This window comes from Takifugu rubripes, chromosome 3 (genome assembly GCF_901000725.2).
Source record: "Takifugu rubripes chromosome 3, fTakRub1.2, whole genome shotgun sequence".
Classification (NCBI taxonomy): domain Eukaryota; kingdom Metazoa; phylum Chordata; class Actinopteri; order Tetraodontiformes; family Tetraodontidae; genus Takifugu; species Takifugu rubripes.
The window spans coordinates 9,338,327-9,365,097 of record NC_042287.1 but is presented as its reverse complement, the minus strand read 5'-3'; the positions used below and the strand labels follow the sequence as shown (position 1 = coordinate 9,365,097).

At 45.3% G+C, this 26,771-nt stretch overlaps 1 protein-coding gene across 2 annotated transcripts; it reads right to left on the bottom strand.

Moving 5' to 3' along the window:
* Window positions 1-2: 2 nt before the first annotated feature.
* dip2ba (disco-interacting protein 2 homolog Ba) lies at window positions 3-26,578 on the bottom strand. Of its 2 annotated transcripts, XM_011621917.2 has the most exons (39): window positions 26,309-26,578; window positions 15,367-15,438; window positions 14,335-14,490; window positions 14,132-14,257; window positions 13,724-13,960; window positions 13,512-13,640; window positions 13,164-13,175; window positions 12,740-12,859; window positions 12,124-12,321; window positions 11,922-12,013; window positions 11,734-11,844; window positions 11,364-11,487; window positions 11,062-11,171; window positions 10,850-10,952; window positions 10,670-10,734; window positions 10,453-10,546; window positions 10,133-10,252; window positions 9,928-10,042; window positions 9,653-9,792; window positions 9,420-9,556; window positions 9,037-9,117; window positions 8,837-8,964; window positions 8,577-8,691; window positions 8,259-8,460; window positions 8,024-8,136; window positions 6,349-6,429; window positions 6,033-6,156; window positions 5,805-5,926; window positions 5,620-5,731; window positions 5,311-5,420; window positions 4,899-5,029; window positions 4,657-4,825; window positions 4,306-4,476; window positions 4,126-4,187; window positions 3,989-4,046; window positions 3,821-3,895; window positions 3,536-3,710; window positions 3,314-3,437; window positions 3-3,230 (listed from the first exon to the last, which is right to left on the bottom strand). In XM_011621917.2, exons 1-39 carry the CDS (start codon window positions 26,391-26,393, stop codon window positions 2,978-2,980), a joined length of 4,752 nt encoding a protein of 1,583 aa, XP_011620219.1. In that variant the 5' UTR covers window positions 26,394-26,578; the 3' UTR covers window positions 3-2,977. The 2 variants fall into 2 exon arrangements, with proteins under 2 accessions (XP_011620219.1, XP_011620220.1); XM_011621918.2 differs by lacking the exon at window positions 13,164-13,175.
* Window positions 26,579-26,771: the final 193 nt, after the last annotated feature.

Sequence of the window (26,771 nt, the reverse complement as noted above, 5' to 3'; positions counted from 1 at the left end):
GAACCGTTCTGACAAATGGGTTTTATTTTACATAAAACACATAGAATGACAGTGTGACAGTATTTTGTCAAGTTTGACGTCATCGCACCATTGACAAGCCCAGAATGACTTTGCTGCAGCTTGAAAATGCATAGTGAACACACGAGTTGTTGAGGTATAAACTGTGGGCCCTTGAGTTTGCGTATGAAAGATCCTAATTCAGTTGTTACTTATATGTTTACATTTTTGTGCTTAGAACAGGAAAAATTGGAAACACATCCCCGTTACCATGCGTGAATGAACGGAAAAAGTCTTTGCAGTCGTTCTGTGACGGAGACGTGAGAGGAATTCTGAAACCCTGGAAGGGATGAAGATAAATTCACATGGTCAGGCCGTCCAGGAAGTAACCTTCTTTCTGTTGGGCCAACGTTTGTCCGCTCCCCGTTTGTGAATAGCACCGATTTCCATCAAAAAGGCCGACGTGAAATTATAAAACTTTATTAAATGTAATTGGAGTTTAACAGTAGCAACAAAGCAATAATTACACAGCAGCTCAGATTTGCTTTGTTATTATGAATAATGCTGAATTCACACACACACACACACACACACACACACACACACACACACACACACACACACACACACACACACACACACACACACACACACACACACACACACACACACACACACAAAAGGTCTTCAGTGTCCATAAACTGACGTGTTGTTACACTGTACAAGATATGAAGCTGCTTCTAAATCAAACTGGCTGTTTTGCAACAATTGTGCAGTTTTAATGAAAAGGAAACATTAGAAATATATTGATGGAGCCCCTATAAAATAGATTTGACTTCAAATTCCAATGGAAACATGTAAAACACAGTAGAGGTGACAAAAAAAGAGAAAAAAGTTTATATTCCATTCATTGATGTTGTTTACAAAAGACATACCTTGTTGCACCACAATTGCCAAATATCACGGTTAAATTGCACACACACGCACACTCACACACACACACTCTCTCTCTCTCTCTCTGATATTGGGAAAGTGCACACTTTTCCTGCCAAAATAAAACCTTTTCCTTTCTCTTTGTATTGTGATAAATTAACAAATCAGAAAAATGCTGTCAAGTATGAAAGATCGCTCAAGTTTGTGTCGACAATGTCCCCATTTATCTTTACGTTAACAGCAGTAATACAGTATTTGACCTCTAAAATACAGTATACAGACAATATCCTGTCGCTATTCTAGTTTTACTCTTATTTAAAAGGAAATTTTGGAATTTTAAACGATAGGGTTACTTTTAACTGGCTGCTGCCCCGTCCTGATGGTGTCATTTAGTTTCCAGTGTTACAGACGTTCACAATGAAGTGGTGTAAATGATAATGACGACATGAAAAAGGTGCCAAACATAAAAATGCAAGCCGACCCCCCCCCCAAGAATGTAAAAAGGGCAAATTTCATTCAGCCTCTGAGTCCATGTGTGAAAAAGTCTTCAACAGGTCATTAAAACACTTAAAACATGAAAAGCACTGAAGTTCTACAGGATTAATAAGGCAAAGTTCTGTCCTCCTTCACATCTTCTTTTGCTTTAAACGTCACACCGGTGCAGTAAAAAAGGCACTGATCTGCCTTCTGGTGATGATCTGCATTTATTTACATGAAAGCTCGTGGCCCATGTGTGTTCACACCAGGGAAACTGGAGATTTTAATTCTGGACAATCTCCCCATGACATTTATCTACTGGTCTGGTTTGATCCGTTTAAATTTCCGACCACTCGACACACACGACGGCCAAAATGCTGAAAATCTCCAACCACAGAGAAAATGTGCTTTTAAATATTTTGCATTTGCTAATCATCTTACAAAAATGCAACTTAGCGGATTAAGAAATGATAAAAGTTATGCGTGTTTGTAAGAGGTTCTTTAGCACAAAGTACCTTCAGCAGTTTGTGTTGCTGATGCTGGGACGTATGTAATGAAACGTGGAACTTTGGGGCTCGGCCTACATACTCAGCATCTAATCCACTGAACCCATAAATCCAGTGCTGTGTGACTATTTGTCCACTTACATTTTTATGTCCAAATTAGCAACTAGCATTTACACCTAAAAAATAAAGAAAGCTGCAGCATTTCCTCTAAAAAATTAGTACTCACACAATCATAAGGACACCTACCTAAAGGACAAACCTCTATTCTCATCAACGTCTGCATGTGTGCTTTTGTGAATCAAAAAGATCATTTTTAACAGAATAAAACGACCCCTCCCACACCTCCAAACCACCAATATTTTAAGCAACGCCCCCTAACGTGTGAGGACCAGGTGGAAACGGGCGACGGCCTGTTTGGGACGTTATTTTAGAGTTGCCCCCGTGGGCCGGAGGCACCTTTTAATACTGATGAGGATTTGCTCTTGTGAAAACAGCACGCATGAGGGAGGGGTGTCCCCTTGAGGCAGGTGAGACAGGCGGTGGACTCAAAGGTGCGAGGGCCTAAAGTGCAAGAGGGGAAAGTTCCAGCTCCTCTCAGCAGTTCTTCTGTGACATCCTGCCTTTTGACGGGGGGGTTAAAAAAGCAATGATGAATGGATAAGGATTTTTTTTTAAAAAGGAAGGATTTCTTTGATTAAAAGTAGCCAAATGCAAATGTCTTTAAAACATAAAGGATTAAGATGTAGTCAAGGAATGATGAGCAAGGTTCCTCCCGAGATGGTGGATGGATGTAATTTGTAATGAGGGGAGGAGATTTGCCTTTCTGCTGTAGGGACTGAGGGGAACCGATACTGCAGCCGTTGGGCAGGTGGAAGAAAATTTGCAACAGTTTCTGAGGGAAGCTCATTACAATATTTGGATTGTACTCGCATTCCCACGCTGTTTGGTACGCTAAAGCTGGGGTCTGCTACAGAATGCACCCCGAGATCTTCTCCCTCATCTCAGAACCCACAGGCTCAGTTTTCTGCATTTCGTTGCATTTCAGTAGGGGGGGTGGGGGGTGATCACATATTATAGGCCACGTAAATGGGGTCTAGTTGGTCAGCCAGGAAGGAGTCGCGCAGGTGCATCCTCTGCTTCTCTCCCCTGGAGTTAATGGGAATAACCCCCGGGTCCACGATGACCACCACCCCGACGATGAGGTGGTGCTCTTCCAGGACTACGTTGGTGACGAGGGGCACCAGGTCCAAGGCCTCCTGCTCTGAGCCGCTGAGCTCCGCCACCACCACCAGCAGGTTGGTCCACGTGAAGACGGCACTGGTGAGGGAGAAAAAGTGTTGAAGCACCGTTGACCCACGTTTCTCCATATTCAAACATATCAGCAGTGTGAAGACACGGACCTCTCTGCGATGCTGCGATGAGCTCGCGACACCGACGTCTCTATGTCAATGGGGTGATAGCGCAGCCCCCTCAGCTCCAATGTTTCATCAAGAGAGCCCACCACAAACAAGGCATCATGGCGATCTGTGACAGTGAGGCGTGAAAGCACAGTGGAATTATATAGGTCCTGCAGGTTGTTCCCACGTATTTTATGCTACAGTCCAGGTTGAAGGTCTCCTCACCTCCGCTTGCATCAAGGAGCTCTGTCCTCTTGATGAAGCCCAGGTAGCCGGTCCTGGCCCACAGAGTCTGGGGATCCCCGAAGCTCAGCTTGGTATTGAAATGATCAGCCTGCAGACTCTCCTCCCCGTAGATGGTGTAGTAGCCACTGGCATTGTGAGAACTGCTCACCCAGATCTGAAAACAAATGGCACACAAGTCAACTTTTCTTTGGACTTGAAGGACTTGAAATAAATGCAAAATAGGGCTAAATGAAGCAACTGTGCCTCAACATTTCCAGAGCTCACCTCTCCAAGATGTGAATCCCCTAATGGACCTCTGGTCTCTGGGTTGACTATAATGACTCGGACCCCTGGTAGAATCTTACAGGAGAAAATAAATGGATTCAGTTTGGAGCTCAGTGAACCACGTCTGGGTCTGTGGCCAGAGCCTTTCAGTCCACAGTCAATACTTACTGTGCCCGACTCCATGAGTGGAAGACTCTGTGGAGCTCCTCGTTCCACCAGCCTCACCCTGAGCAACAGAAGAATTCTTTTCACACTGCCTCGATCATGTGACATCTTTATTGTGGATACTTGACCTTTCAGCATACCTGTCGTGGCGCAGAGACTTCATGTCAACGTAAACAGTGGAAGGATCGGGTCCGGCAGTGCCCTGGCAGAGAAAAAAGAAAAACAATACGAGTTTGACAAGTTACAGCAAAGATCTGCAGCACAGAAGAAGAACTGTGAAGAACAAAGTCAAACGAGGATTCAGTATGTATGAAACTGACCTGCAGGCAGATGGCCAGGTTGACCCTGGAGCCGAAGGCAGTGCTAACAGCGCGGGGCGATAGGCCGAGATCTTTGAAGAGCTTGGAGAAGGACTGTGTGAGAGAGAGGCGAGGACGCTCTTCTGCTATCACCACACAGCTCCGCACGCAGGATAGATTCAGACCCCGGGCCTGGGAGTCAAATCAACTCATTTTAGCGAGAGAAACTGACACCACTAAACTATATACAATCGTAAAAGTGTTGTTATCATCGTTGGAACAGAAATAACAGAACACAATAAAGGAGAAATCCAATTACAAGGAATCCCTGCAATCCCGAGGAAATCTCTGCGAGTATAGACCCAGTCTCACCTTCAGAATCTCCGTCTGAGTGCCGAGGCCTTTGGTGCAGAGCTCCATGACGGAGTAGGAGCAGAAGGTGTCTCTGATCTTGTATTGACTGAGCGTGCTCAGCCACAGAGGCAGTGAGCTCTCCAGCTCCAGGGGTGGGATAAGGATGGACTGGTGACCTGAGTAAACACTGGGGCAGGGGAAAAAAACAAGCTGTCAACAACCTGCATTTAGCAACCAGCGTGTCTGTTTATGAGAGCTACCTGGAGAGGCACCACAGGACAAAGCCCAGGCCACAGTATGGGTCCAGGCAGATGGCTATTTGGCGTGAGGAGTAGAGCTCACACTGCAGCTTAATCGAGCGGCACAGGGTACTGACAGCAGCGTGAGACATCTGACCAAAAAAGGACATGTTGCCGTTGGGGCGTTTTAAGCAAATGAAGGTGATATATTAAAATAAAATGCATCTGTTTGGAATCCATTTGCTTATAAAGACACTTTCCCAGTGGCTACGACTCCCATAGCACCTTGGATATTCAACTTTCAGGATATAAATAACAGGTGGATTCAAATCCAATTCCACATATTTGCTGGTAAAGCTGCAATAATCGAAGTAAAAATGAACTTGAAATTATACATGTTATAGAATAAGGATTATAGGTAAGAGAACTGTACCTTCACTCCAGTTAACATGCCTGTGGTGGACACACTAAAGTCCAAGTACGCCAGCATCTCAGGGGTAGGGGGCTTATAAATGTGTGTAGGTCGTTTTCTGGGGAGATCATCTGAGGAAAGGGGGATTTTTGTCATATTTTTGCTATATGCATCATATATTGCTAATCTAAATGTAATGAAGCTTTTTTTTATATATATCTGAGAAAGACAAATCACGACACCTTGTGGTCAGAATGAGAATTCGTTTTAGACAGACCTGAAGGCTTAAATGTGTGAGAAAAGCAGTAAAATGATACTATTCAAGGGTACCTGTATCAATGATAGTGGGCCAGGTCTTGATATTGACGCTGGCAGCAGCCTCCCTGGACCTGAGGATCCTCATGAGAGGCTGAGTGGTGAGGATGCAGGCTGCTTTACTCACCTGCATATCAAACAAGGGATTGTGAACGTTCAGATGTTTCAGAATAAGATTTCTTCGATTTTAATGCACTCACATCAATGATCATGCGGACTGTGGGGAGAGTAGCCGCCAAATTCTGTGGGTGTGGTGGTCTCACTGTGACCGGGATAACCCCAGCATAGAGGCAGCCATAGAAGGCAGCTATCAGGTCCACGCCTACAGAAATCAAAGTTGCAAACACACCCGAAATTTTAAAACTTTGTAATAAGACTTAATGTGTGACAAAAAACACACCACATGTGTGAATTAGGTATTTGTGCACCTGGAGGATACAGTAGCACCACGTTGTCTCCTGCGTTCAGACCTCCTCTTTCCAAAAGCGTTGCTGTGATTTTCTCAGCTCTTTTGTGTAGCTGAGCACAAGTTGCTGTGCACACTGCCACCCCCTAGAGTAAAAAAAAGAAACATGACTGAACACGCGCGGCACAAAATGGATTATCGTCACCATCACCATCAACAGAGAGGAAAAGGAGAAGAGAAAGCAGCAGCATTTATAGCAGCGCTTCCTTTAACACAAAAATACTGGGTGAATTTGGATGGATTTTATTATAATGAGGGCGGGTGTGTGGCTAGTCTACCTTAGCATTTAGCAGCACATACAGGATGTGGTCGGGATCAGTTTGTGCTCTCCATTGTAGAGCTTCAGACAAAAACTGGTGCTGGTGGAGAGAGAGAGCATCGTGACAAAGGTTAACAGCAGCTGGACTCAACGTCTGCACAAGACATGCACAGATGGCTTACAGATAACAGATAAAGGTATTCAAACATTTATATGTCACTCATTCAACCCACTATTAAAAACAAACGAACCTCTCGGTGGAAACGGACAGATTTGTTGAATTCCATCAGGCTTTATATAGCATAAAGACCAGGGAAACATTTAAAGACATGTTTGAATTTTTTTCTGAGAGCTCTCTTGAAAAGACACAGAAGTGCACAACAGGAGGATGGCAGTGTCCAGAGAATATTTGTTGCCAAGTGCAGGGTCATGCTGAGACCATCTGCACCTGGTAGGAGGCAAATTGAAGCCACTTTTAAACACAAGCTATGAAGCTTTCAAAAGAGGCTGACGAGAATATGTTAAAGGAAAAGGAATGTAATATATTGAACTGAAGCGGAAAAGGCTAGTGTTCTCTGGACAACAAGCACACTATTTTTACAGCACCGTCACTCTTGCTTGCCAGAGTCATCGTGCTTCTCGCTCTTCTCTGTCAGACAACAGATCATGCAAACTGCCTGTCAGTGCTCTGACCACTCATCAAGCCATGCCACACATGGGAGCGTCACAGCAAACAGAGCTAGCAGAGGTTCACACAAAAACACCCCAAATTCACCCTGTTTACGGTTAATTGTTAATATTCTATGTGGCACAACCAATGATTTGGTTGAAGATCGCATTATTTAATTTATAGCACCAAATAAAATGATTTTTCTGGTTTAGTTTAGTAGGTAAGAATCAGGGGTACGATAAGCATTTAAGTTCAGATCTGGTGTATTGCTATCTATCCACTGAGAGTGTGTGTGGACCCCTGCTGGCCAAGGAGCCAGGCTGGACAGTCATCTCGGTGTGCTAGGCCAAAGCTGTTGCTGGTGTTCATCAGAAAATCGCGGCTGCAAAAGCTGACTGACAAAAAGGCAGAAGCAAAGAGGGATGGGGGCCCGGCTAAAGCCTTACCATCATGGTGGGCCACACATAGAGCTAAAGCCCAACTCGGGCAAAGTAAAGGCAGAACAACAAGAGATTTTTGATAAGACAGCATAAACCATGTCTGACTGTAACAGTGAAAGTCCAGTTAAAACTGAAATGTTTTGGGGACTTTTCTGCCACCGTGTGTAGATCATTCAGGTTTAAGCTGAGAAAAACAAGTAACAACAGATTGTGCATGACAAATTCTAGATCCTGAGGTTATTCCAAAAAAAGCTACACTTTTTAAAGATCTAGTCCTAAAACATAACTGATGATGGAAGCATAAAAGGGGTGAGAAATTATTCAATATAAATTTTGTTAAATTAGAAGCCAGGTTCCAGTTGGACGCTGAGGCCCTACTGTTCACACGGGTCTCCTGTCTTCAGGAGCTTGGCCTGGTTTTAATATTCAAAACATGACAATCCTTCCTGAACCTCTTTCATTCACTACATGCTGAAAAAGAATGTCATTAGATCTATTTTCTTGATTTTTGAAGATCTTGGCTGTCCTATTTGTTTCTGCAAAGCTTGTGCCCCACGTGATTCATGGTCAGTGAAAAATGGTACCTTTCGGATCAGGTCCTGGTCCTCGACCACGCCCAACTCTCTGCCTATAGCTTGGGCGATGCGCTTTCCAGCCACCAAGTTGCCAACCAGCATCGAAGCGGGACCGACATCCACTGCAGAGACCAACAGTACCAATTATCTGATGCCAGCAGCAGGATTTTATATGAATCATGGCCCAGATTTCACATTTTAATCATGATTAGTTTTAAATAGTCGAGTCGCTGAGTTGGCTGACCTGGCTGTTTCTGCCGAGGCTTGGGGAGGTTGGTGACACACGTGTGTGGGCACATGAGGATGTTACAGGGGTGCAGATTTCCCTCCAGGAAACTCTGCTTGGTTTCGCAGATATGGATCCCTCCCAGAGGCGTCTTCGGAAGGGTGTTGGCCGGGACGAGCGCAAGACAGTAAAGGCCAACCTGGTGGATGCTATCGATGGCCTTGACAGGAAATAGAATTATGGTTTCATAGCAATGGAAAGTTCAGAAAGCTCATCGTGCAAAAAGGCTGCTGAAACTTTGTGGAATAAATCTACTAGTAAAATTCAGAGATTTACCTGCAGAACTCTACTCATCCACTGGAAACTGTCTTCCTCACTGGCATCTGGCCTCTGTTCTGCCACAATCACTATCCTCTCGTCATAAAACACAGTCACTGAGAACACGGCGATCCTGGACAGAGGAACAGCAGAAGAATGAGGACACACAATGGGCAGCAGAAGGGTTCAGGGAGATGAACAGTGATTATTGATAGGAGCACGTGCATCACTGAATGAAACACCTTAGTGAAGGTGGTAAAGGTCAGTGGATGTCTCACCTCCCCCTGTAAACTGTCTTTACGGGCTCAACAGCCAGAGCAGTGGCAACGAGGTCGTCAGCGTTGTGTCGCCGCCCGCTCACCATCAGCAGCCCCTCAATTTTCCCAACTACAAACACCAGACTGCCCTGAAAAGTAGGCAGATTCACTCAGCAACACAAACATATGACCACATTTTTGTTCAGTTTTTTATGTCTTACTGGTCCAACAAATCCAAGCAAACCAGTCCGAGAGAAGGGAATTTCCCCTATAGGCGCTCCAGCTTGATTAACAGGGATCACCTAAATATTCGCATAGGAATCAAAGGTTAGTCGCAACATCCATGCAAAAGCACACGAAAAGATTGAAGTACAAAAAAAACACAAGCATGAGAACAATGAATGTGGCTCCATCTAGTGGATCATTTACAGCTACTCTTCTATTCATTATCTGAATGTGTCACTAAAGGTGCTCCTTTTACTGAAGAGACAAATCTTTTTCCCCTCAAAGACTAATATGTTTATTTAGTGTGAGCTGCTACATGTTTTACACCAGGGTAAAAAAGAGAAGAGGAAAGTTAAATGAACTTCAAACACTGACAGACCTCAAATGTGTTCTTGGTGACACCAGGCAGTCCGTAGTACAAGGTGCCCCCTGCTCGAGAGTTGATGACTATTTCCCCTATTTCATCTGTCTTGCAAAGCTGAGGAGGCCCCTCTGGCTTCACAATGCACATCAGAGCTAAAATACAGACAAGCCAAAGCTTTCAATTTTAAACCTGCTGTCTGGAAAAGATACATGTGTGTGCACTGATATGTAACTGTTTCAGTAGCTGACCTCCAGGCATGATGTGACCCACATCTTGAACAGTCAGGGCAGAGTTTTTGTCCTCCGTGTTTACCCTGATCACCCCATGACTGAGCCCACCCATTGATAATATGGCCCTGGCTGGTAGAGGGGCTCCACGCACGCCCGGCCTGCAGGAGCAGAAAAAAAGTAACCAAACGGGACAGGATATCACCATCTGCAAGTCTCAAGGTTATTTCTGACTGTTTTTTCTTCTGGTTAGAAGACAAAGAAGGCACACACAGATGTGCATGCAGATACAGTACCTGCGAATGGCCACAGTTAGCGCCTCTGGAGAGGTGGCACATGGACAGATCACCTCAGGTTTCAGACCATGAGATTGAAAAACATTCAGGAAGGCATCACATGATGACACAGACCCTGACGAAAAGCAAAACAGCCAAAATTGCCATTCGTTTTCAAAGAAAGGCCTGTACTGTAGAACACATTAGCTTAGGAGAGCTAACTCACATGGATTTGCACCATCAGCCACAATAAGCATGCGTATGGATGTCAGGTTGGTGTCCTTCTGGTCCTTGTGGGCCATCATAGCCCAGTGGAGGTCACGACATTTAACCAAGGCCACGCGTGCTAAAGGGGGGAGGGAAATACACCATTATCAGTACTACTTATTTGGACAAACATACTGATATAGGTTTGTTGTAATTTAACTTTTGAAGTTACGCTTCATTGTTGTAGTGTGTCACCTGATTCCATTCAAAAAATATTTAGAAAACACAATGTTTTAAATCTGTTTTAATACACATCAAGCAGTTTAACAATGGCCGAACCTTTGTGAATATGGACTCTCTGCACCCAGGAAATGGGACATGCTTTCATGACAGCATAGGGCACCGTGATGGTGTGGATTCTGTTCATGACACTCTGGAGGGGGGAGGGGAAGCATTAAAAATGTCAATGTCACATTTATGCTGCATACACATATTGTGATACAAGTATAAAAAAAAAAGGGACAGGTATTTTGGTTATATGACTGGATGATCCCACCGTTAGGACGCCATGCCACAAGCCCATGTCCTTCTTACAGTCCAGAACATTCACCAGTGTCTCCCCTAAGACAGAAATGATAAAACACTCCTGTAAACTGTTTTAGGACTTTCAAACGGGATTTTGAGGAACAAATAGTTAAGGCAGAGACACAATCTGCAAAAAGCATCACGTTCTGACCTTCGCAGTAGTTACAGGCCTGTGTCAGGGCCTGACAGTGAGTCAACATGGAGATCTTAGACACAGCAACTCCCATCACTGTCCCCTCTTTACTGGCTTTATACTGCAGACACAAACGCACAGCATGCCCACATTTCAGCAAATTTACAAAACATTATCACATGATACATAGAGATATGATTTCAAAGGTAAATTAAAGCTGCGGAGCCGACCTCTATGTAGGCTGTGTCTGTGTTGGCAGTGGGGATGTGAGGCTGCCAGTCTTTGGAAGGTTTGGTCAGGTATTTGGTGTCCGTCACCACCCATTTCATCCTTGGCCACCCTGGCGGAAATAAACACATCACTATAAACACACTGAAATATTTCAGCTGACATTAAACTAAAAGTATAATCTGGAGCAGCTGCACTGTCATTTTTGCGACATTCAGAGGATTCTTTCGAGAGCACAGACAGAAACTGGACATTAGTGGGTTTGTGTAATGGCTCCCGCGGAGAGACGGAGGCAATGACTGACCTTTGAACTGGATGATCTCTCCATTTGGGGTCTTGGGAAGCCCTTTGAGACACACCTCACTAGTTAGTGCCAAACTAACCCCACAGCTGCCTAATAGGAAGCCAATCTGTTGGCTGCCTGCATCCTATACAGAGAGAGAGAGAGAGAGACAGAGAGGGGGGGGGTCATGAGACTAATGGAGACAACTGAGACAATTAACACACCAACTGGGATGAGCAAAATCAATCCCAAAAAAAACCCACTAGCTTAGTGTATCTGCAGTATGCTGATATAAGGTATAGGACTACACCACATGCAGTGGCAGTTACCAGTTTCAGTTAGAGTGAATGTATGCACGGTCTCCTACGAATAAACACTGTTTTAATGTTACCTGTCGGGACAGCGGTACCTCAATGGGCACAGGAATGACCTCTGCTAACAAGCAGCCATAGAAAGCTACCCAGAACATCCCAGGGTCAGTGTTGGGATACACCAGCGCCACCTATGGAACAGAAAATAACATTGCTTCTCGCTCTTCTACAACCTTACTTGGAGAATCACCACTGAAGTGACCCTCACCCGATCTCCAGGTTGCAGGACTGGTTCTGTCTTGGTGCCCAGTTTGTTTAGTAGAGTATAGGCCAGTTTCAGACTGCGACTCCAAAGTTTACCTGTTGTGATCAAACGCCAGGAATGATTTTTTTGATAAGTTCCCATATTGATTTGCTACAGAACAGAACAGTTCAAAAATATTCATATTCCAGTCAAGATCTCTTCTCACCATATGTGAGGGTGTAGAGGGGTTTCCCTGTGATATCCAAAACTGTAAGAGCTGGGCTCTTGGCCTGCGTGGCCCCCCAACGGGCCAGGGCAGCTTGAAGGGCAGGGGGCCAGTTACTGACCACTCCGAGGGGCTCCCCCTTTACTGGGATGATCTGTCGTCCCTCTGGCTTGGGGGTGTTGGGGTCCGGCTGGGGCACTAGATAGAAGAGGAGGCAGCAAATGTTTAGTCTAAAGTCTAAAGTTTTAACCATTAAAAAAAAATGCTGTAATTTCTTGAAGCTGAAATGGAAATTTGTGAGAGTAACACAAGATCAGTGATCACTTGTAAGTGTATCTTTATGTGATTAACTGTTTTTTTAACATGGTATTTTTTATTTCAACTACATGTATAGACTACCAACTTGATTGAGGGGTTTCAGTGCATGATATGGTGTTGCACACCCGTTACTAAGCAACAAATATCTGAAAATAACAAAGGGTGAGATCAAAAGGTAACCATAATCTGAATGAAACCATCCGAGAAACTGGATAGCACTCTTTAAATAACTATAATAGCTGATGAAATAACCAAGCTGTCTGTGAAATAACCACACAGATGCACATGCATCCCTCACCTTCTACTATTTCCTCCGAGTCATCGACAAAGAATTCGCTGAGTGGTGGTCTCTTTGGCCGTTTGAGTGTGTTTAACAGCTGCTGGATCTTTGTGGACACCCTGTTGCTGACAGGCACGCCTGAACAAACAAGAGGAGCAGCCACTGTCACAGACACATGTAAACACTGAATACACAGACGCACATGCACTTCTAACACAAAGCACTACTTGACGACACACGCACCAGCACACAGGCAGGATTGGAATCAACAGGAAAAGATACAGCTGGACAGTTGGACACAGATTGACAGCATTTAAGAGGTTCTCTAGGGCTACACTATGACATAAAAGGAACGTAAAGATAAAGAGCGGCCAGGCAAGAAAGCAAGCTGATCTGGGCATCGACAGCATCTGTGACCTTCCCCAGGATTTTTTTATATTACCTTTTCTTTTTCCTTTAAAAAAAATAAAAATAAATCAAAGGCAAGACAGGGACGGGATTATTGGACCCAAAAGAAAAAAAAAAACACAAAAATTGTGTCAGTGGCAGCATTCATAACACAGTGAAATGAGATTTATGGTCAGAATGATTCAAAATAGATGATTCAGTGTAGCTGGTCTATTGATTATATTGCTCATCAATCAGCTTCAAAATGCAAATCATAACAACTGGTGTGATTAAGCCATGCAACCAGCCAAACTATACAAGACTGACTACCACATTATATTAACCAGGCTGTGAACACAAAAACTGAAAATGAATGATTGTCCTGGCAAATTCATTAGTGTACCATCGGCTGTATCCAGCATGCTGGAGCGGCTCTGCCCACGGCTCATTCCCCTGACGGCAGGAGCCAGGTCCACCCTGGACCCTCTATCCTGGGGAGTGGAAGAGGTCACATCTGGAGGGACACTGTTTTCTGGGGTAGAACAGAGAGTGGTGGGTATGAACAGCCAGCCAACACGTTTAGTTATACTGGAGGCGTTTATCAGTAAAGCTTACCTATCCGCGTGTGTGCCAGTACATCTGCCAAAAGGGAAACACCAGGTTGAAGCTGGGGCAGTGGTTGGGTTTTGGGCTCTCCATGGGAGAGGGTGGAAGAAGCAGACGAGGAAGTAGAGGAGCTTTGGACGGAACGGTTGATCCAGTAATCCGGGCTCTGCAGGCTCTGAGCTAGTGCTGCACTGAGCGCAGCTTTTCTGCGCAGTGAGCCCTCATCCTCTGATGCAGAAGACGTGTCTGTTGTAATGGGGAAACCGTTACGACTCAGATACTTTACAGTGCTTAGGGTGAAAGCCTACATTTGTCATCTTTGGCCTACATAATGGAAGTACTAAAAGGGTTTCTAATAAAAGAGAGCTCACGTTACATCAAGCCACCCCCATGTGAGTGCTAAGCAGGCCAGCTTACCTGGAGGAGTGCAGTTATCTATCGGAGACTGAACAAAGGCCGATCGTCTCTTAGTCGGCATGGGCAGTGCCATTTTTTCCTCTTTGTGCTTGGCCAGTGCCGCCTGCACTGCCTCTGTGTGTATGTCTACACACATAAGAAAAAAACAGTCAAGACATGTTTATTTAAAACATCTTATCTTTGTTTTCTAGATGGAGGAGAACCTGATCTGTAGCGCTCATCCCTTGCCCCTCCACTGCGGTGTGCACGGTGGTGTTTAGAGGCGGAGGAAGTGGAGGGGCCTGGGGCTTCAGGACTTGGACTGGGGTCAACGCTGTGGCCTGGAGAAAGCTGGACATCTGGCGGTGGCAGATCCAAATCTACAAAAAACATATACTTTAATAAACATCCATAATTTGACATCACATTGAAATGTGGACATCTTTATAGAACTCTAAATTCAACCTCAGCACAGATTCTCTGCAACTGATGCAGCTTGTACTGTTAGGGCCTTAAAACTTGGCTAAATTTGACAAAATCTGTTTTGTTTTCCTTTACTCCCAAAAGGTATCTGAGGAAGAGAGTCACATGAAATGATGGCTCTTACAGACCACAAGGACTGATGGCAGTCACGGGAAAAAACTGACCTGAAACTTTTTCAACTGTTGTTGCAGACTAAGCAACACAGAAGCATGAGTGTTACTTCAATTAAGACATTAATGCTGACATTTACTAGATTTTCTGCCAAGAGAGGCCACTGGGAAATTATATAAAGTGTTTACCTTAGTAAATTATGCTCAAGAATGCAATAAGCTGTATTTTTGGTAAAAATAATAATGTGGAAGATAATTTCCTGAGGAAGCACCACACCCTCATACATAGAGTAAAGCAGTGCAATTTGCACATTTCTGTGACTTCTTCCACGTGGTTTCAGATTAGTCTGTTCACAGGTTCATAGGTGACCGCTGAGACATGTTGCAGCTTGTTGGTGTGTGGATTTTGTCATCATAATTGTCGTCATATTGTTTGACGTGACAGTGTTTATAAAATGTGGCTTGTAATCCCAATACTGGCCACTAGAGTGCTACACCAAGCCAGAAATTTTCCTGAACAAACTGGACAAAAAGAAGCCTAATAGAAGATTGTATTTGTATTCTTTGTATCTGTCTATCAACTGATTTGCAACTTTCAGGCATGAATTGATAAAATTTTGTAACTTCTCAGAACAGAGGGCAGAAAGGCAGTGTTGGTATTACTTGGCAAATGCTGGATGTAGGAGGCCAACAGTTTGGCTTTCTTCTTCTCATAACCCTTCTGCGTGATGTCACCTAGGAGAGAAGATAGCAGCGTCACACCGTTATGTTCGGCTCAATTACCACGCAAACAGCAGACAACTTTGCAGACAAACACGCACAAAAAGTATTAGCAAGTACACAATCCACATAATGCTCCTCTGACATGCAAACACACAGCCTCTGCTTTAGCTAATACATTAGAAGGGCTAGAGTCATAATAATCCTCTTAAAACCAAATCTACTGAACTCCACATGTTGAGGCTCAGTCCATTCACAGCCAGGCAAGGAGGCAACTCCATTGTTTGGCTTTACATTATCCTGTTGAAAATACAAGATGATCACACAAAAACCTTCTTTGGGCTACAAAACCTAAATATGATTAGGACACGTTGCAGATAAGCAGCAAGCAAAGAACAATGGTTAAACTGCAGGCTATCAGGAGCACTTGGAATAATAAGCATAAAGGAAGCCATGTGAACTTGTGACACGTTATCTACACTACCCCCCACCCCAACACACACACACACACTTTTTCCAACTGTGTCAATTGTCCCACTGCTTGTCTTTCCTCATTTGGCCTTGGACTATAAGTCACATCCACAAGGGTTTGTTGTTTTCTTTGGACCCCACCAACCTGAACTGTTCTTCCTTTCCTTAGGTGGCTCCTGACATCTTTGCATTCAGAACACGTGAGGATAAACAATACCAATGCTGCACTTGGCGGACAAATGGATTATCATATACGGGGCTTTATTTTTGTTGACAAGTTTCTGTCAAAGCCTCAGCGCCACTGAGGGAAGAGAGGATGGAGGGAAGCATGGAGGGGAGGGCAGTTATCACAGTAGAGCGCCTGTGCTGGTGTGGGGGTAAAACAACTGACAGAGAGATACTGTACAACAGATGCTGCACAACAGAGGAGGAGCTGCACGCTCAAGAGCAAGAATGTGCTGTTTTGAAAAGTATCGTGGCTCCGTGCGTGTGTGCGTTGTCAGGGGACAGGATATAAGCATCACCCCACCCTAAGCTGAGCTGCCAAAAACATCTCCCAGTGTGTCTAGAAAAAGGAATGTGCTGATTGGAGAACACTGCGCTGAAAGAGAGAGAGAGAGAGAGAGCCAACTGGCCAGGAGATCAATTCAATGGCCAAAAAGTCCAGACTGAATACATATATGTCTGTGTGTGTGTGTGTGTGTGTGTGTGTACAGCTGGTCCAGGTTAACAGCTACAGCACACAGAGGAAAGAATGCTGACTCAGTCTGATGTGCAGTGGGCTTTACAGCCAGTGTCAGATGTATGTTAGTGTGTCAGTGCCTAGATGCAACATGACATTTTCTCCAATTATCTCTGACGGGTTTTGTTTACACCCAGCAAACGTAGTCACCAACTCAGCAACAAGGACGTTTGCTCAAGCACCTCACCAAGAAAATCGGAACTGAGATGAAATGTGGCAAGAATGGGGGACAATGTGATTTCATTTCAAAAATTGACATAAAAATGGACATTGACGGAAAAACAGCAGAAAGCAGAACTTCGAGGTGCACGAGTGCAACGACTTCTTGGAAACGGAACATAACAGAAACAGATGCCATAAAATGATCAAGTGAATGGATGCACGTTTATGAACTGAAAGGGGAAAAATACTGCAAAAGTCCCCGAATCTAATAAGCAAACATATTTGGGAAACGCAACAAACAAGAGGAACCAAAGAAAAACATTTCCAGCTGATGTCTGTGTAAATTCCAGGAAATTTCCAGCTGAGCAAACAGTAAAACTTTAGACTTAAAGGTGCCATCCACAAAATCATGTAACAAGTAAAAGAAAACTTCCACCAACCTGGAAGAGGGAATAAAAAAAGACAATGGACAAAAAAAGGCATCAATGCTAATCATTCATTGCTTGCTTATCTATGAAAAGACAAATCCTTGTTAATAGCCTTCTACATGGACTTTAATCTACCATCCTTTAGTGACAGCACACCTAGTTACCAGAAGGGACCATTTCAAACTGTCACTGCGTGTTGAAGCATCTTTGGCTGCAGATAGCAACGCTGCAGCGCTGATTCCGTAGAATGATTCATGATTCTTGCTCCTTTAATCAATATTAACAACGCCTTTAATCTCTGGTTTCTCAAAGATGCCCGACATTAAAGCCAGCTGTGCTGAATAAATCATGAGTGATGAATAATGGTATGCAGAGAGGAGCGCCAGATAGACCCGAGTGAAAAGAACACCATGTGGAGAAGAATAAACAAAAGCGGAGAAGAATCCTCACATGGAGACTCGGGGCTAGACTCCAGGTCAGTCAACAGCGGGTTTGATTAATATTAGAGGAAGAAGAGAATTTTGGGGGGGGGGGGGGGGGTGTGTTTAGAATCTGAACAAGCAGTTCAACTTCCACTTCTACCACCAGAAAACATTTTTAGCAGTCTTGCAGATTTAAATTTAACTGCAGCAATAAGAAGGAAATAGTTGCGGTTTCTCCGTGTTATATCAGGTCATGAAAATCCCAAAAGCGAGCATGAAAGCAACCGTTATCTATAAGGCGCAGCGGATGCACGCCGCTTTCTGACAAGTGTGGTGGGGTTCAACCGTGAGGCGGGAGGATCAGAAGTTTGGCTGAAGATACAGGTGATCAAAGCTGGAGGTCACTGCTGGGTTAACGTCTCTTTCGGGATCACATGGTGATCTAATAGTTTATAGGGGAAAGAGCCTGGATTGTAAACACCTGCCTGATCTTCCAACCTCCCCCCCCCCCACACACAAACAGTCAGATTGAACTGAAGCCCTGTAATTATCATGCCCAGATTAGAGCGTTAACATTCATCTCTGGCAGGAAGTGACACGACCGTTGCTGCCAGCCGAACCTCCCACTTGCCTCACCAGTTTCAGTTCCTCTCTCAGTAAGCTAGAGGTAAACAATACACTTCTAAACAAGCAGCACAAATCCAACCTCGTTTCCACATTAGAACATTGGTCATAATCTGAAAAGGCATATTACATGTGACCCAGCCGATTACGTCTGTCTAAAGTGTCAAACAAAGGTTGGCCGACAATGATGGACTGTCTTCTAAACGTGTGATGTCATCTTGAAGCCTCCAGCCAGCAGCACTGGTGCACAAAGCCGTCTTTGTTTATCAGTGGTTTACTGTTTGCAATAAATTCAATTTGGAAAATACAACACACTTAATCTCACGAGGAGTACACATCAACAAAGGAAATAATAGTCCCCTGCAGGGTGTTCGGTGAGCTGAGCAGAGTGAGAAACCCCACAGAAGGCAGTGCACACATTTACATCTGAAACACACGTAGATACAAGAGCAGAGAGACGAGCTCACGTCAGTCACGGGATCTTATTTTTGGAGCTCTAGAATGCAGAAACACCAGAAAGGAAGAAGAATGATGCTGTGCTGAGCATGTGGGTAAATGACAGGAAATGCAGATGGAGTCTGACAACAAGGCCATTTACTGGCACATGGTTCTTACTCACAGTCCGTGTTACTGTGCTGTCTACACTCAGTGGAAGCACTTAAAACATGAAAACATACTGTACAATCCCACCCTGGATTAACATGTAGGTAAACTAAAAGCTACATTTACTTACGTGTCTGGATTTACTTCCGTAAAAAGCCGAGTCTTCTACATATCTACTTTGAGGCCCCCTCGGGAAGAGGGAGACGTGGAAATGTGGGAGACTGCCAATCAAATGCTCAGTTTCAGGTCTGACTGATGATCCTTAAACATCATCAGCCACTGGAAGATCTGCAAAAGCATTCATGTAGAAACAAGTGTTTTGAGAAAAGAAACGGAGGAGATAGAGGAGCTCCAACAGCCTGCAGGCACTCGGCGTCGACTCCTGCATCCGATGACTAAATATCAGCGGCTCTCACTCAGGGACTATTTGGTTCACGTCTGGAAAGTGATATGAAACACTCGTACAAGGCCTCTCACCCCCAGCTCCAGTTTTCCACGGTGAAAGTAGGCCCCAGGTTCTCCTGGGAGCCGGATAGTCCATGTGAGGGAGGATGCAGTGATTTCTGGATGACTTCAGAAACCTGTCAGCCAGCTGAGAAAATGGCTCAGGAATGTAATTTTTCTTGACAGATTGTGGGCTGGATCCAAAGATTCCAGTTTGTGTTTTGGTTTGCCCGGACGAGCCGAGATCAGACCCGAGTCAAACGGAGAAGAACCTTCAGCAAATCTCTGCACAGCAGCCTCACCACTACCAGCACCAGGCCTTCTATACTGTGCAATATCTAAAGATTGACATCTATGTCGTGTAGAAAGTGGTCATTTTTGAAGATTATCTGTTGCACAAGCCTCCAGTTTGTGCTGGCTTGACTGTAGCTAATGTAAATGTAAATCATCAGCCGATGCTCCTTAGCTTTAACTATCAGAGTTTCTCACCAATCTTTAATAATCACGCTCGTGATCGAGAATGCGTGCATTGGTTTACTGTGAGGAAGTCAGTGCAACACGCACCAGGAATGGAGTGGGAAGTGGGAAAAAACCACAAGCTATTGACATCATTGTGTGCAATTTAATCAGATCAGTTAGATCTGAACAGAAAATCTAATTTTTCCAAAACTACACCTGTATTAAATGTTCAGTGGACAGCACTTTAGAATATTAGTACATGGAATAACTTGATTTGGAAGGATTTTCTTCTCTTAAACACAGTGTGAATGCACTTTAGATGTAGAGCAGTCCGGGCGGTTGTGCAACGGTTCCCCGTGCTTCCTGTTTTGGGCTGCAGCCGTGCTCCTCTGAGCTGGACTGTGTGTTTGACTTCTCTGTATTGTATTTACTGGCTCCGGGTCTAATTTCTGGGTTTGTTCCCCCCATCTGCTCTGCTATCAGCCTGCGTCTTCTGTTTACCAAAGGTCATGTGGCCGAAACTTTACTGGTAGCAATTTACCGTGAAACTCTTGGATTAACAACTTAATGCACACATTTATGTGGGCAGAAACCTCAATCGCTTCATCAAATCACACCTTCCTGTCTGGAATAAAAACACTCGGCTTAATTGTGCTGGCCAGGGAAATATCTACATTTGAATGGTCAGGCTGCTTCCTGTCGTTATCGCCACAGAATTAAAGCCAAGGTTCTTTCCAAACTTTTAAACCCCCGACATTCTGTGCGAGTGCAGAATGTTGCCCCACTTCCTCATTACTTCGAGCACGTTGTGCATTTGATATTGGCAAAGGCAACAGTGTTGACCCAGCTGCCTGCTCGGGTACAGCAGAGTCAAGAGACACTTCCAGCGCTGGCCGACTGTTGGAGAGAGTGAGATGGATGATGCTTTCAGTCTATCAATGATTTCATCTACTAATAAGAACCCATGGTGAAAAGCCAAGAGCTCCACTTAAAATGGGCCTCATCAATTATTGTAACATACAATCTGATAATATGTGAACGGACAGGGCAACAATACACACTATGGTGAATAAAGTGGTATTATCCCACTTAGCAAATCCTCTTAACAAGATCCTGACATTTAATTTAAAAAGTCACATCAGCCTAAATGCTGGATATACTAAAACACTATAATGCAGAGGAAAACATGCAGAAAATGCAAAGATGGGGAGGGACCTGCAGAACATGTCCCAACATGCAGCAGTCAGTCCAGTTCTGCAAACCTAGCTCATAACTTATAGAATTATCACACCCAAGACTAAACAAATGTAGAACATGAATCAAAAGGCTGGTCTCTTCTCAATCATCTCTAAAACAACATAATCTGACTATCTGGGATAAAAGCCTCCCAGTTTAAACTCCCATTGGAGTCTGGCTGTCGTCAGCACTTCGAACCTGTCTGTCAGGTTGAAGAGAATTTCCCTTTCCTGGAGTACTGTTCCAATCCACTTCTCTCCCTCTGCTCACATGACCACATTGTTGGAAAAACACACATAATCCACAACATAGCTTCTTTCTTTTGCTAATGCTCGGCCGGTTTCACCAGCAGTTCTATGTTTTCAAAGAGACATTTAGAAAACTTCTATAAAATTTCTATTCCGCAATATAGATGAGTTAATGTCTCACTATCAGTCCATTTATGTTCAGAGTAACTGGGTCAGGGGGCAAAGCCAGTGTTCGTGATGTTGCTGATAACGAGTGAAGCCAGTTTTATACCTTTCCCCGGGCCGAAGCCGCGGATCTGCTTCCAGAGGGATCGATCTACCAATATCATGGGTTCTGATCGGATTTCTCCATTTGTTCCTCCCACAGTATTTTTGGCTCCTTTTGAGTCGTTTACCAAAGTGGGGATTATATTTCGTCAGTCTTCATCTTCATAGCTGATTTTTAATGTAGTTTTCCTTAATGAAAAAGGTTCATTGATGGCTGTTTTTCATCATAAGTCTTTGTGGACAGCATTAGCACAGTAAGCTAAGGAAAACATTTTCAAGACTTTAGAGACTTCCATGAAACTCCAGCCTAATTACTAAATGGCAGATCTGTGTTGCAGCATTGAAAGAGGATCAGGTTACACTGGGCTGCACTGGTGTTCCACTTCAGAGATACAGAGGTCCTGACCTGAGGTTCACCGAGCTGAACTGGCATCAATTTGGCCTTCGTAATATCATCTTCGGATGACGTATGGACGCACGATGCCCCCTGACTGCTTAATAGCTTATGGATGATGACTTAATAACAGACATAAACGTGGAAGGAGGAATGTTAACCAGGCAGCCGACACTTGAAATCAATGTTACAGGCTCATAACGTGTCGCGAGTGGCCTTTAAGAGACGCGAACGTCAAGTGTTGAGTCTGCAGCTGACAGTGAGGCTACACAGATCCTGCCTACGCCCCGGACAGCTCATGGTCTTGACCTCCCACCACCCACAGCTCACAGCCATGAAACAGCCTGTCATCAGGGCGACAGCTCCGACTCCGTAGGGACACTCGCCCATGTTCAACCATGACGAGCAGAGAGGAAAGCTGCGTGAAATGCTGTCAATCTCTGTATCACGCAAACGCTTGAGTCAGCAAAATGCTCCTCCTCCTCCTCCTCCTGTGAAGAGGGAGGGTGCAAGGTAACAAGGGAGCGAGGGGAGAGGAGATGTGAGGAAATGAGACGTTAAAATGAAAACACAGCGACTGATATTATTACAATGTGGTCTTGAAACTACAGAGTAAACTGGAAAGTGCGTAACAGACCACTGAAACCAGCATACTTGTACCAGTAAAATGCTTCCCAAGATAATTTCCAGGAAATAACCAAAGCCACACTGGCCAGACCTCGGTGTCTGAATGTCAAAATAAAAACACAACACTTCCGTTCATGCTCACGAGTGTACGAGGCGTGGGCTTGCACCGGGCTACAGGTCTGCGCTGCTGACACTTGATGCTCAAGAAGCTGAAGCCCCACCCGTGTTTTCATGGCCTTTGTTTTACCTTTCCCTCTGGGGAACTGAATTAAAGGGTTTGGCAACTACGAGCTAAGCCCCAACACAATGTACTCTGAGGGGCCGAGGAGGGAGATAGACATCAGCGAATTGAGAGTGGGGGGGGGGGTTTCCAGAGCACTTCAACTCGCTGGATGTTTAAAATACCCTTTCGCCACAGAGGGGACTCCAACCTCCAACACAAAACAAATGGAGACCAAAGCTGACAAACACAACACGTACTTGACCTTTTGGAAACTTTCACTGGCCATATATGCGGCCTGTTGGCCTTACCGATGAGCACCGATTTCCCATCAGCCCTTCCTGTGACGCAGGCCTGTGCTCTCATTTATAGCAGCGTGCACAGCTGTCCGGAACACGCTGCTGACCGTGCCCTCGGCCACCGCTGCGGCGATCAGCTGTGGCTGGCGTGAGTTTGAAATGAGACCAAAGCGTGTGTGAGGTGCTGAATCTGCAGCAGACGGGTGGTTACCTGTAACATTACAGTAGTGAACAAAGGCTGTTGTCAAAGCACAGTCCGAAACAATAACGCAGATTAGAGCGAGTAAATGCCGATTCTGCAGAGCTCTGCCTCTGACTTCCCTGCCGTAATGTTACCGACAGGGATTTAAAGCTAATATATTACAAGTGTCTGGAATTGCCAGCTTGATTTTTTTAACAATTAGCGTACAAGTGACAACTTTCACTATGGGGCTGAGCGGCCTGAAAGGAGCAGTTTTCAACAGGCTGTGACATTTCACATACAAGCCATGGGCGTACCGGTGACCCACATGTAGCCGCCAACCGGCCAGTTGGTCCGGCGGTGAAATCCTACCAACACCGACTACTAGCCAGGAACACGAGCCTCGGAGAGAGAAGGACGACACGCGATTCGGGGTGACTCTGCAAACTCTGGGAGGGCGGCCTCCGCTGTGAAGAAGCCCCAGCGTTTGTGTCAAAGAGATGCTTGTGTTCTCCTCCTGGGGCATGAAAGTGAATTTGTCTTAGCAGCCAGGGCTATTTATATTCACAAGAGCATTCTTTAGCATTAACACATTCACGTGGCCCAACAGGCAGCACGGACTGCGTAGTGACACAGCTGCATGAGCTTCCACAGGCTGATAACACACAGGACAAAGAAGAAAACACACAAACGGGCCTGATTTCTTTAATGGCTGCATCATTGCGCCCGGCAGATATAAATGTGTTGACTCAGCATAGCTTGGTTTGTCACAGTCTGCGAACCTACATCAAATAGTGGGAGGAGTGCACAAATCAACGCCAGCGTCACACCTTCCTGGTGCGTCAGGTGGTGAGTGAGGATGTGTGTTGAACGCTACACAAAAAAAAGGGTCCTCATAAAACAGAATCCTGATTAGAGCGATTCATCACACCTAGCGGCTCGGTAAACAGCCCAGATGAGCCTGGAAGCTCAAACTGGTTCTTTTACTCTGCGGTTGAGAGATGTGCCCCATAGGAAAGGACACGCCTTATCGTAGTGAGTCACGGGGCTACAACAGGTTGGGCTCTTGAACACTGCTGAAGACGTTTAGAACCTGCGCGTCCGTTGCTAAGACGCATGAAGGAGCCGGGCTTCTAATTAAGTCAAGACCAGATCAAATCCATACCGGTGGTCCGGTTCAGTGGGTACTTACAAGCACAGGTGCATCCACTGACATGCTTAACTGCAGTTTAATTACGCCTCGGCAGCATTATTTCCGAGATTCCACAGCGCGTTATCAGGCTTCAACAGCACAGACAGATGTGTGTTGACACTGGGGTATCACCTCTAAGATGCTTTTACTCATTAAAAAGGCCTCCGAGAGTCGCTGACAATACCAGAGATCACAAAGTGATATTATGTCTTTTCCCAAGCAGAGAGAAATTCAACATGGTGTCTGGCAGGGACCCGGCTCGTTCCAGGACCCGGCTCGTTCCAGGACCCGGCTCGTTCCAGTGCCATCATAATCTGCTGAGTGATGAGGGGCAACAGTGAGGTAAAGCAGTTGCTGGGGTGAACCTGGCGTGACCTTTTACCCCGAACCCAGCTGAGAGGGAAAGAGACGACCCACTGGCCACACATAATTTCCCCGAGTCTGGCCAGTGACAAGCCCCCCGACTACGAGCATGGAGGCAACTCATTCCAGCGTGCATACAAAGGCTGGGTTTAGCTGAATGGCCTAAATGGCAGCAGAGCTCTTGGCCGTGGCGACGCAGATCAGTTGAATGGTTCTCATTGTGTCCATGTGGTCACAGGGGGCTAGTAGAAATGGGCTGTTTTTTAAGAGGCCATTTGGCAGCCTGTGTTCTTATCCAAGCAACGCAGGAATTGGCATTTCCACTTGGTCTGAAGGAGGCTCCGTTATGGAGTCAAGAAAACTTGTATACAAGGCGATGACATGTCACCTGCATGCATGCATGTCACCTGCAGTAAAGTTCCAAGGCTTACCAACCTGTAATATTGCAGGCATTGACCTGTCAGTTGGGGGGGGGGGGTACTGAATACTGACTATTATTACCAATTTCACAGACTCTGGATGAGCTTGTGTGGATGATCAGAGCCGTGCAGCAGAACCCAGTAACCCCTACAAAAAGAATGAAGCATAGGTGTCAAGACTTGGGGGGAGTATTGTCAAGGAAGTGACAGCATGTGGAGACCAGAGGAGAGGCTCACAGCTGCTATGGGGGAAGGGTTGATTTACACTATTATTTAGTGAGGGGAAATGCACCGTTTGGATGTGGGAAATGTACAACAACGCATGCATTGTTTCGGTACACAGATCACAACAGCTGGACAATCTGCAGGGTATAATTCTGGACAGGTTCGCACAGGTGTACACATCCTGTGAATCACCTCTCCAACGAGGTGTCGAGCACATTGACTACTGAGTCATTCACACCTGACTGTCTTCATGGAACACCACAGCAGATGCCTGCGGGCCTTATGATGGGACCAGCACAAGTCACAGTGACTCACAGCTGTTTTGAAACAAGGCACTCGTGGACTGGCACAGGAAGTTGACAACTATGCTTCATACGATGGTTTCATGATGTCAAACCCAAAGACATGTGGCCACAGATCGGTCATGGCATATGAGGAAGTCCAATGGAATTGACAGGAGAGGTCGATCTGATAGCCAGAACTAGCCTGTGGCCACCCCACTGACTCAGCTTTGACGGTCCGATAGCGAAAGGGGCAAACTTGAAGCCTTGCATTTAAAATGCCGCGATAAAAGAAGCACAATGGAACGGATGAAAGCCTTTCTCTTCCTCCTGCTGCTTGTCATGCCCTGTTAGCCTCGTGTACCCACATCCTGTACTAGCGCAAAATAAGCTAATAGCACGGCGTCGGTGCCGGTGTGCTCTTATTCAAATGTTAATGAGCTAAAGCGGGATAACAGTCTAAACTGGGGCTTTATTAAACCCTCGTTAGCCCTGTTTGCTAGGACACATCGCTAGCTTGAAAATGTGCTAAAGCATCCCTCCTCCCTACAGCCCGTCAGCCCCCTCCCCTCCTTTACCTTCAGACAGCTCCAGATCCAACTCCGCCAATTGGTCTCTAACCTCTTTTGGCAGGGCGGACAAATCCACGCCGCGGTCTGCCATGGCTCTGCCGACCAACACGGGTGCAGTCTTGAAAAGACACCGAGGTGTTGTCGGAAAATGTAAAAGAAATCTTTAAAAAAAAATAAAAGGTGGCCCACTCCCTCAAGACACAAAACACGGAGCAGAGTGGGAGAGACAGTCCATCCGCACGGCTGGCCCCTCCGCCATAATGGGGGAAACTCACCAACGGCAACGTGCGGTCACGTGACTGCATTTGCTTCGCCTGTGCACGAATTCAGCGCACCGCAGAAGACGTCAGCGCTCGTGCGCCCCCTGGCGGTGTGTGTGTGTAATAATACACGGGATTCCAATTCAAAAGTTCCACTTCTACTTACATTTTGTAGAGTGACATATATATTATTTGATTGTTTAAAAGAA

Bases quoted from the DNA above. Each gene is read 5' to 3' on its own strand.
- dip2ba (XM_011621917.2), bottom strand. From the start codon at position 26,393: ATGGCAGACCGCGGCGTGGATTTGTCCGCCCTGCCAAAAGAGGTTAGA. The intron at 13,641-13,723 runs GTAAGCTTTACT...GTTCTACCCCAG, and splicing joins ACTGGCACACACGCGGATAG to AAAACAGTGTCCCTCCAGAT. The intron at 4,477-4,656 runs GTGAGACTGGGT...TTTGACTCCCAG, and splicing joins CTCAGACGGAGATTCTGAAG to GCCCGGGGTCTGAATCTATC.